The sequence below is a fragment of the Colias eurytheme genome, chromosome 27 (assembly GCF_061535395.1).
Source record: "Colias eurytheme isolate Ceu_HAF_F1 chromosome 27, ilColEury1 Martin Lab GWU primary, whole genome shotgun sequence".
Lineage (NCBI taxonomy): Eukaryota > Metazoa > Arthropoda > Insecta > Lepidoptera > Pieridae > Colias > Colias eurytheme.
The window spans coordinates 1,484,618-1,496,792 of record NC_143006.1 but is presented as its reverse complement, the minus strand read 5'-3'; the positions used below and the strand labels follow the sequence as shown (position 1 = coordinate 1,496,792).

Sequence of the window (12,175 nt, the reverse complement as noted above, 5' to 3'; positions counted from 1 at the left end):
TTATACTTTATAGTTTATAGCATATATACAATGGGAAATATAAAAAAGTCATATAAGTGATATTTATTAGCTAACAAACACTGTAATAATAATTAATAAACTTACTTTCAAAACTATCCTGCAATCCTTGCGGCCTGAACTCAACGGTATCCTTCGAATCAGAGGACACCATAACATCACTAACATCCACCTTCCCATACGATTTATAATTAACATCAGAATACACATCAAATGACGATCTCGATAAAGATGCATCAGTTATTACAGAAGGTAATACAGTTATTGAGGATTTGAATGTTAAAGTGGGCTTTTTAGGTTTCAGTGTGTCGGATGATGACGGCATTGTTGATTGGGATGTGTCCATGTCGGGTAGATGTGTGTCTTTGGTTTTGCTTTTACAGTCGCAGGCTTCTGTAAAATTGATTACGGGAGTTTTATATTAATAAAGTTTATTATTAAAAATTATTGAGAAAGTTTAATATTAGGTTTAGGTTCTATAAGCTTAGAAGAAGAAACAAAAAAATGATATAAAATTGATTTCAATGTAATGTATGGTTTCCTATGGTTACATTGACTCTTCTACTCATTCGTATTAATAAAGGAATGTGTTAATACATATATCGTCATTATCTATAGGTACTAATATTATAAAGTTGAAGAGATTTTTTGTCTGTTTGTTTGGACGCGCTAATCTCGGGAACTCCTGGTCCGATTTGAAAAATTATTTCGATGTTAGATAGCCCATGTATCGAGGAAGGCTGGCTATATATTATTATGCTAAGACCAACAGGAGCTAAATATTATGGTGCCCGACATTAAGACAGATATGTCTTGCGGATTTGTCCAACGTCTCAACGTGCACTACGGAACGCAAGTAATAGGTCGTTAGTTACAAGGTCGATTTTTGACCACAAACTTCAATTAGGGCACATTCAGTCATTACCTTTAATAGCTGTATCAACATTATTAACAGTAGGTTCCATTTCACTTAATGCTTCACAGAATTTGAGAATAATTTCTTGTTCTTCAATAGTAAGTTTCTCACAAATATCTTTCTCTACTTGACCATTTTGTGAGTTGATGCAGCAATGAAAGAGGAGTATTGATGTCATGATGTAGATCTTCTTTGGTTGATCGGAGGCTTCGTATAAATCTCTGTTAGAAATAAGTTTTGTAATAATACTTGTGGTGAATTGTGACGTTATCTTCGTTAAGGAGAAACAAATCTTACTAAGTATATTAATCTTATAAAGTATAGAAATCGGTTCAGTCATTACGAACCAGCAAATAGACGAACATATAAAAACAGTTTTCAAACGTCCTTTTAACGACAAAGTTAAGTAAATACTAAATAACAATAAACACTACGAAAAACGTATTTATTTTCAAAAGACAGACGGACACTTTAATTTATTTATACGAATAACATACCTGAGACGTAATATTGGATATTTATAACCAATATAAGGTTCTAAATCATCAGTACACAGCAGTGCTCTGTTCAGATCATCAGAACAAATATCTTCTTTGTATCTATTTATTATTTCCACCAAGTTTCTCAAATTTAAGTCAATTACTTCATCCTTTTGATACACGCATTTATTTAACTGTAAACATAATATAGGAAGAATGAGGTTATAATTATTTATTGAACTACCGTCAATGAAAGATGAAACTTGTATAAATTGTTGAACTACCGTCAATTTATTTAATATTTTAATTGGAACAGAATAGCATCACAGTATTACAATATTATTTAAAATTTCTACGTACCTACCTATCTTTCCTGTTTCTAATAACTTAAAGTTTTTAAGATAAAATATTCGCATCAAGAATGAAAATTTTAACAACAAACAACACACTTAGTGACTTTTCCAAGATCAATGAAGAAATACAATTTGATAGAACTTAATTCTTTAATGCACTATAGCAAAAATATTATTTAATATTCTTTTTGTGCACAAAAGAAAATATTATACGCTGAGCTAGGGCGGTAAAATCTTGCGAAAACCAGGGAAAGATAGTAATTAAAAATACACATTCCCTTGGAAAACTACAGTAACATCACTACATAGTATACAAAGTCGCTTTCTCTGTCCCCATGTCCCTTTGTATGCTTAAATCTTTAAAACTACGCAACAGATTTTGATGCGGTTTTTTTTAATAGATAGAGTGATTCAAGAGGAAGGTTTTAGTATATAATTTATTAGGTTTTAGACAAAGCGGGCGAAGCCGCGGGCGGTAAGCTAGTACATACTAAAATTATACTCCCATTTACATAGTTAAAAAGTAAAAACTAACCCAGCTAAGTAAAACTTCAGTCCATTTCCTTTCAATTAACTCCAATTTGCAATCCGAACATGATGCCTCGTCTGAATACATTTTTGTAAACAATTTTATTAGACAACGTCATGTCTATTATCATAGATTTTATACAAGAGAACGGAAAGTCTTTGACTGTCTTCTTTCAGGTTGTATATGATGCGATTTATTTTAATATATTTTGCTTGTGATTTTGCTGCTATGTTATTTAAATAAGGTATGCGTTTAAAGTAAGCCTGCTTCTTAGATCCTAAATTTTATCTATATTATATAGTATCAAACAAAGTCACTTTCTTTGTCGATATTTCCCTATGTATGCATAAATTTTTAAAACTACGCAACGGATTTGATACGGTTTTTTTTCTAATAGTGTTTCATGAGGACGGTTTTAGTATTATATATTATGTATTTATTAGTTTTAGACAAAGCGGGCGAAGCCGCGGGCGGAAATCTAGTAAATAATAAAATTAAAGTTTACTTCAGTTAAATTGTTATCTCATATCACTATAAGATTCCTATAAAATGTGACTTTTCGTAATTAATTCCTAATGGGTTTTATTGTTAAAAATTTCATAACGTTTAGTAAAATGTACTGCCCCCAGTGAAGTAATTAGAAATCGATTAACTACATATTTATATAAAGTATTTATGTTACAAAACTATTTTTTACATATTATTACATAATATTAAACGCCACTTGATAAGAAAAAAATGATTTGAAAATCTATACTGACATTATAAAGAGATTAATAGCTTTTTGATTGTTTATTGGAATTTTACTTTTAAAAATTCAATATAATCTGACCTAATCTTACTTTCCAAATTATACTAATACTAGCGGTCCGCCCCGGCTTCGCCCGTGGTACATATGAAAAATAGATGTTGGCCGATTCTCAGACTTACCCGATATGCACAGAAAATTTCATGAGAATCGGTCCACCCGTTTCGGAGGAGTATGCAGACTAACATTGTGACACGAGAATTTTATATATCACTACATAGTATAAAACAAAGTCGCTTTCCCTGTCCCTATGTCCCTATGTCCCTTTGTACGCTTAAATCTTTGAAACTACGCAACGGATTTTGATGCGGTTTTTTTTAATAGATAGAGTGATTCAAGAGGAAGGTTTATATGTATAATAAGATCCATTAAGTAGTGGAGAAGTACTGTTATTTTTGAGGTTTCTAATGTGATGTCGTAAAAAATTACATTTATTCCGCTTACATTGCAAACGCAGGCTGAACCCTACGAGTTTTATCAAAATAATGTACTAAGTATTATACACATTGAAAAGGTGTACAGAAAAGTCCGCGATGGTATATGTCTATCTCTTATGGATAACCCACAATAACTTTTTTTTGTCATTTACTTTTTACGACAAATAATGGCTAATTTTCGAAGCGATTTTAACCAATACAGAATTAATCCTTAACCAATTAAATACCATTGATACATTGTTCATTTAATATAGATCTATATGGCCCTTTACACCGTATGATTTAAGTGAATATTTTCGTAGATATTACAGATTTAAAAATTGCGGGACGTAGCGTTTGCGGCCGCCCGGCTATGTATTTTATACCCGTGCGATGCCGGAGCGGGCCGCTATATTTTTATACCTATACAACGTTCACAATTTTTCTGTAGTGTATTTAGTATCAGCATTGCAACCGTGCGAAGCCGGGGCGGGTCGCTAGTAAGATTATAAAGCTGAAGAGTTTTTTTGGTTGAACGCGCTAATCACGGGAACGACTGGTCCGATTTGAAAAATTCTTTCGGTGTTAGACAGCCCATTTATCGAGGAAGGCTATAGGCTATATACCTATCATCACGCTAAGACCAACTGGAGCGGAGCCACGCGCGTGAAACCGCGCGGCACAGCTAGTAGATAATAAACTACTACTTACTACGTTACTATGTACTAGATTTATGAACGCGGCTTCGCCCGCGTTTCCAAAGCCCCCCGCATAGTTTCCCGTTCCTGTGGGATTTCCGGGATAAAAAGTAGTCTTAGAGCGTATACGCTCTTATTGTGGGTCTTCAGCTACTTACATACCAAATTTGATTGTAATCGGTTCAGTAGTATTAGCGTGAAAGAATAACAAACATTCATCCATCCATCCATCCCCAAACATTCGCATTTATAATATTAGTAGGATAAAAGTATATAAACTATTAATTAATTTGTGTTGTTATCTAATGAAATAATACTTTTATTAATTAACAGTTAAACTAATTACAATTTGACATCCAATATGTGTATCTAACCTCGATTTTTAGTCAGTTAAAATGTAATAACTTAAACGCAAAGAGAAGGTAACTTAAACTTGACCGACATAACGTAACAATAGCTTGATTACGGTACACTAAGTTATATAATAACCGAAATTAGAGGTCATTAGATTCGATAAGTAACATAGAAACAGTTTGATTATTTTTATCTGTATGTCAATATATATTTTTGTATGTTCACGATGAGATGGAGAAAATATAAAAAAATATAAAAATTATTTGAATTTTGCCACACTCAACATGGCACATATAATATTATGACTAGCTGTGCCCCGCGGTTTTACCCGCATTGCCCGATATTAGAATTTTTCAAATCAGACCAGTAGTTCCTGAGATTAGCGCGTTCAAACAAACTCTTCAGCTTTATAATATTAGTATATAGATATAGTATATGAGACATTGAAAAAATATCGTGAAAAAACGACATGTCGAAGAATCAAAAGTTCGACGACATGTGACATCTGCCCGCACTTGGCCAGCGTGGTGGATTATGGCCTATACCCTCATAGGCCCGTGTCCCAGCAGTGGGAACGTATATGGGCTGATGATGATGATGACGTAATAAATAAAGTCAAATGCTTTATATGATAACCCAAATTTTTTACTGTTTTAGGACAGCGACTTGACTTTATATTAAGAATATTGTGTGTTTGTTTACAATGTACTCTGGAATAACTGTACCTAAATGAAAACATGTTAAGCTAACCGGTAAAAATCTGGTCCTATTACAAGGAAAGGAAAGCTACAAGGAAGGAAATTATTATCAAAACATTAAGGAAAAGTGTCATTAAATAGGCAGATCAAATCACGCAAGAACAATTTCTAAGAATTATGAGTTTTTTAATTTCTTTGTCTCGTTAAAACCCGAAGTCAAGGATTAAGGCGTTTCACGGAAACTGTCTTTTAATCTGGGAATAACCTAGTTAGTATCCTTAAATCTTTAAGGTAAAGGTCAAATTAATGTAGAAAAATCATAGTACTCGGTAGGCTTTCTTGGAACTGAGCATACGAGAGATACATTTTTGTCAAAAAGTATGTTATTTATTAGATAGTAAGAAGTAAGAACGTATGTAATACATATTACAATTCTAAAAGTATTCATATGATGCATGAACGTCTACTTTACAAAAATATTGTTTGAATGTATATTTAATTATCTATTAAAACTGGTGAATATCTTGTATAATATTAGTAGGACCTGTATTTTTATAAAGAATAGAAAAAATTCGATCACGGGGCGGGACTCGACCCCGCATCCTTTCAATTTTTTATTAAATTGATTAACAACCATCTCAACCAATATGAAACACTTTTCAGTGAATACAATATTGTAACGATGGAACAAGACCTTTTTTGTGATCAGGCATCCGCCCCGGAATGGCGCGAAAGGATGCAGGTTCGAGTCCCGCCTCGTGATTGAATTTTTTCTATTCTTTATAAATTTATATTTATAAAGCATTTGAATGGCATAAAACCAAAAATATCAATTTCAACAGGATCTGTATTATTAAAATACCCTATTAAAATAAGGTTATCTATACGTCATTTAATAAATCTGTAGAAGGGTCAATTCTGTACATTGAAAATATTGAAAAAATAAATAGTAGGGGGTGTTACTGGATCGATACCAAACCCAAATATGTGATAAAAAAAATTTTTGTCTGTCTGTCTGTATGTAACGTGAAAACTGTTACACGAAAAACGGTTCGATTTCGATGAAATTTACCTTATTATCCTGGTATAATTTTACCTTATTATCCTGGGCATAAAATAGGATAGGTACTTTTTATCCCGGAAAAATACGTAGAAAAAAAAATCTTAATTTTTCCGCGCAGACGGAGTCGCGGGCGGAAGCTAGTTATTATAACTATAAGGTAACTCAAACGTCCAATAGTAAGCATGTTAATGCTATAGTGCAATGAGTGGCGGAGGTGGAAGCCTTTTCCTAACCTTTTCCAGTCTTTCCAATCGTTTCCATGATCTTATCTTTATCCCTGGGACTCCGTTGATGGCAATCCATTTGTAACGACGGAAGTAAAAGCTTTAAAAACTACTACTATAAAATCTAAAGATAAATCACGTTTATTTTGCCTTTAAATCACCATAAAATAAAAAAAGACGTGTGGCACTCGGGGACTGCCGCGGTAAAGCTATTGCATGCTATGCCTTCAAGCCACACCTCCGTGTCCGTCGGAGTGGGGAGCGTGAGGTTTTTTCGTTACGGAATTTCTCGATTCGGTCCCCGCGCTCATGGCCCGCGATAGAAGCTATGCAATAGCTTAAAACTACTACTATAAACAAAATCTAAAGATAAATCACGTTTATTTTGCCTTTAAATCACCATAAAATAAAAACAACACATCTGCACAAAAACAATTAAAGATTTTTTGTCTATGCCTCAGTACAAAAACTGAAGAATCATAAGACAATGCTCCTCATTAATAAACACATTACCTATATCACTATTTACCTGACGTATAAACATCACTAGAAAGTCAGCAAGGATATAATTATTATGTTTTTTTATTAAAAAGGATGTAATCGACCAATCGCTTTGGCAATCCAACGCATAATATGATACGTTTGAGTGATCGCATTAAGTATTATATTATACTAATTGAATGTATTTAGTCGTGAAATATGTATAAGATCCTTCCACGTAGAGATTCGGATCAATTTATTTTATTTATATACCTACTAGATTTCCGCCCGCGGCTTCGCCCGCGTTTTCAAAGGAAAACCCGCATAGTTCCCGTTCCCGTGGGATTTCCGGGATAAAACCTATCCCTTCTATCAAGTTACCCTCTATATGTGTGCTAAATTTCATTGTAATCGGTTCAGTAGTTTTTACGTGAAAGAGTAACAAACATCCATACATCCATACATCCATTAAAACTTTCGCCTTTATAATAGTATTAAGATATTAAGATTAAGATGTATAATTTCCTTCCTCGGAGATTACTCGTGTTCTTAAAGTATTAGGACAAGATAGAGCATTTTCGGTAGGCTATCCTAATCACTACATAGTATAAAACAAAGTCGCTTTCTTCCCTATGCATATATGTCCCTATGTATGCTTAAATTGAGTTCAAAATCAAAAATATAGCCACTGAAAATCGAAAATTAAATCAATATGTACGCACTACCCTCTTATTTTCAAAGTCAGTGTCAGCCATGTGTCAGCCAATCTAAAAGGTAACAATGTGTTGATATTTCTAAATGTTATTATAACATTTTTATCACATTTTTTTCTTTATTTTGCTAAAACCATTTAGTTATTTAACACAATTTTATAATTATTATAAATTAATACTCATTATATTTATCATTTCTCAATGAAGCCACAAATATAATAAGTTTAAAATGGGCCTTGACGATAAAAAGTTCTAATCTAAGCAAAAGGTGGAAGTTTATCATTTATATAATAAAGTGGGATTAAATTTTATATTTATCGTAACTGGCCTGTTCCGGATCATCAAACACGTGTTTTTTTAAATATCTTTATTTTCCAAAAAATCTAAAATTTTGTAGACTGTCTCTTAAACTATGAATTTCTTAAACTAGCTCCCGTGTCTTACAGGGTTTTTTGCAAACTTTCAAATTCATATTTTGCATGTTTTACTTGCATGCAATACTAAAACAAACAAAAATACAATACATTTCCTAGGAAATCTATATATTTCCTAAGTACCAAATGGAAATTATAGTTTTCAGTGTAAAAAAAATGTTGTATGGTTTTATGAAACCACGGTAAAAGTGAAACTTTCTGAACACTGCTTTATACCTACTCGGCAGCCGACCGTCACGCGACATGCGCTACACAGACCAAAAAGTTTGAGACGATGTAATAAAAGTTTCACTTTAATAGGTAAGCGAGAAGCGAAGCGAGCGTGCCGCGTTAGCAGCGGCCGCGGCGAGGCAATATAATAGCGTGTATTATTAATTTTATTCACAGAAAGCATTTGTTTTATACATTTCCTAAAACGATACATACAGGAACTATATACAATTCCCATTTCCCGAGATAATATTATGTATAGATATATTGTATGTATTAAATACTAGCTTCCGCCCACGACTTTGTACGTGCATCCCCGATTTTCCCCGTTCCCGCAAGAAGCCGTTAAAAGAAATTTCACGTTAAAAATATTTTGCCTCGATGGGATCTAGAAAAGCTATATTCCGTCCCAGAATACATACCAGAATACATAATACATAAAACGCTAATTCTGTTTTAATTAAGGGAGAACATCGTAAGAAAATGACATGTCGAAGACTCAAAAGTTCGACGACATGTGACATCTGCCCGCACTTGGCCAGCGTGGTGGATTATGGCCTGTACCCTCATAGACCCGTGTCCTTGCAGTGGGAACAAATATGGGCTGACGATGTTTATAATAGTTGCATAATTTCGTTGTGCGTAAATAACATTATAAAACAATAAATATAATCAATACAAAAAAACACGCTTAAGCCTTAAACTATTGTAATGTCACCGATCCTTGATAAGTGTATAAAGTTTGAATTAGATCTGTCCATTTAAAGTGGGTTAAAACCAACCAAGGAGTCGATTACATACATATGCTAATAAAAGAGTGTTAAAAACCTATAGTCTTACCACAAAACAATTTAAACACAGTCTAACTTTAAACCAGGGATCTGTCACTTTAATAGTTGTCTATGTGAAAAACGTTAAAACCAGATTAAAGAGAACTCGCGCTTAAAGTTACCCTGTCTAAAGTTTTTTGTGGTAAGGCAGCTATGGTTTGCAAAAATATTTCTGCAAACAGAGTCGCGGGCTTTTATTAATAAAATGTTACTGACACTTCAATATAATATGTTAGGATAAAGCCGTTGTTTTGACACGGAGTATTATTAATATTGAAGTATGTACCACGTGCTTGTTTTATTTAATTTCAGTACATTCACGTGTTTCTTTGATATAGAATACGTGATTAGTTTGTTTCATTGTTTTAAATAATAAGGGAAAATAGGAACAAATAAAATCATTTATTGAACATTCTGTAGGTAGGATTAACGTTGACAGACTGAAGTTTGGCGTTTGGGATTGTTTGGGATCCACCATCAACAATATGAGAACTATAGATCTAAAATACAGAGCATAATTTAGGTCATCTTCGTAAAAACATTTCTCAAATGAAAGAGGGATGAATATATTATATAACACAGTGGGTTATTTCGTACATACATTATATGTAGAGTGTTCCCTCCACGTATCGCTTGGCTACATATATCGTAGTTCTCGTATCACAATGCGGATTTGTCCAATGTGTGTTCCACGAGCAGTTCGCGGGTGATAGTTATGATTTTATAAAAAATATTTAGGTTTAGAAAAATTGTACAACTACAAACCACCGTTTACAATATATATTGAAGTTGCAATTAAGCGAATGAATAGTTATTAATAAATGTTTTTCTATTAAATACCTGGTAATCTCAGAGAAGTTGTGACGACATTGTCACTGCTGGAACACGGGCCTATGAGGGTACAGGCCATAATCCACCACGCTGGCAAAGTGCGGGCAGATATCACATGTCGTCGAACTTTTGATTCTGTCCGTTTCCTCGTCATATTTTCTTTCTCTAATAAAACACTTAATATTAATATTGAAAGATAATTTATATTTGCGCTAGTTTTGAACACATTATTTGACTCTTAGATTTTCAACGCAATCGGATATGGATTTTAAATTACGCTTTATAGCGACTTGCTAAGTAATTATGTTACGACTCTATTATAACATTGGAATTTGAATTTAATATACATAAATAAAGAAATATTATAAATACATATTGAAAGAGAGAATGTGGGTACTTATATTACGTGAGTGTATAAACTATGTAGTTTTTATAAAGAACTAAAAAATAGATATGGACACTATATTTATATACTTAATTCTTCTGTAGGCGTGTTAGGTTGAAGCCATTCTTAAGTCATTACTATTGTACCGACGTTCAATTGTTGAATTTTGTTTAAATAATTATTTGGATTCACATTTTTATCTGATAAAATAAAAATACAGTGTTTTCTTTTTTAACCTGACAATGACAGTAGGATGCGTTAGTTAGTATAGGGTTATATTATCTGTAATATTACATAAATAAGAAAAACTAAGCTATTGGTATCTAAGTTACTAAGAGGCAAAGGTTAATGTTTATGATAATTAAAATTTTACACGCAAAAAAATGCGTTTGTAGGTATCGACTAATTGCGTGCGTTTTTTTGCTAAAACATGCGTGCAAAATGCAACTTGATTAGCCAGCTATTACAAAGTATTTTAAATGCTTTATTATATTGTTAATTATTTATTTAACAACACAATTGATCTAGACACCACTTATTATACCAGTTTAATACTTTTATGGATGCCAAGATGTTTTATCAATGACCTTATTTATCATGGAGTCTTTGCAAATCAATAAATACTAAACTTGGCCTACTTTTATTGGAATAATAATTTTGGCCACAGGAAGATATCATGTTTTGACAGTTAATCGCAACACGACTATTATCGTAATAGAAAAAATAGAATTCAAAACATAAGTAATCTATTGGCATGACCCCAGCATCTACATGTGATAAATGTGTGACAGTGTTGAAAAAAACGTAAAATTCTTATGTAATATTGGACAATTCTATCAAACAATTCCAGGCCCTTAATTAGAGTTTTATTAAGTTTGTAATTTCAATCTCAATCTTATTCTTCTAATATGTAATTACACAATATTTAACACAAAATACGCAGGTTTCTGTATAAATATATCGTACGGCGCATCGGAGCGCACTTGTAAGCCGGCGGCGTTCGAAAACACTGCTCTTTTTTTATCTATTGTCGCGTTTCGCGCATTATATCATAGTGTTATTATCTGTGCTATTTTTTTTTAATTTTCGATCGCGATTACCTTGGCCGTAAACGTGAACAGGTTGCCCGCTCCAATAATTACCATTGCCATTCGTATTGTGCTCCTGTCGAAGTGACGTTAAAAAGCGCGCGAACGCGGTTTCTTATTTTTCTGTTGCAAATTCGAATTAATCTTTTTTTAAAAATGAAGGAGCTTGTTGTGTCAACCAGCCAGTGCATGGAAAAGAACGGAGCTGTCGTTCTGTCCAAGAATGGAAATAAAAATGAAAAAAGTGAGTATTTTTTTTTAATTCAATTTTTAATTTAGCATAGGTTCTAAATTCTAAGTAAGTACCTAAGATTGAAAGTCAATTATTTAGGTGTTAGTATATTTATTTATGAGGGTATTTAAGTTGTGTGAATTATTACGATTCAAAAAAATTACATCGATGTATGAAAATACCTGTGTTATAATAATTATCTAAATTGATCTGGTTGTTAATAATCGACTTTAAGATTAAAAACAAATTACGATCCGTTAGAATTAGAGATAATTAAAAGTATATCTGTTTTAGAGGTAATTTGCATTGATTGCTCAACAATAATTGTATCTATTACTTTAATCTTGACCTAACCTAATTAACCGAGTTAAGTCCATTATGAAGTTTGAAAACCTAGTAAAGTTTATTATTAATTA

General features: G+C 32.6%; 2 protein-coding genes across 2 annotated transcripts in view; one reads left to right on the top strand and one right to left on the bottom strand.

Moving 5' to 3' along the window:
- Positions 1-10,208, bottom strand: part of LOC149896758 (putative beta-hexosaminidase fdl) — a 28,134-nt gene extending 17,926 nt beyond the window's left edge. The window contains exons 1-3 of the mRNA XM_090117212.1: positions 10,064-10,208; positions 944-1,153; positions 106-411 (exon numbers count right to left, since the gene is read on the bottom strand). Coding sequence (XP_089973338.1) covers positions 106-411; positions 944-1,153; positions 10,064-10,208 — 661 coding nt within the window. The remainder of the gene's footprint in view (positions 1-105; positions 412-943; positions 1,154-10,063) is intronic.
- Positions 10,209-11,413: 1,205 nt separating this feature from the next.
- The window catches only part of Pu (GTP cyclohydrolase punch), a 36,530-nt gene continuing 35,768 nt past the window's right edge, over positions 11,414-12,175 (top strand). Inside the window, exon 1 of the mRNA XM_090117126.1 lies at positions 11,414-11,771. Within this exon, the coding sequence (XP_089973252.1) occupies positions 11,684-11,771 (88 nt within the window). The 5' untranslated portion in view covers positions 11,414-11,683. The remainder of the gene's footprint in view (positions 11,772-12,175) is intronic.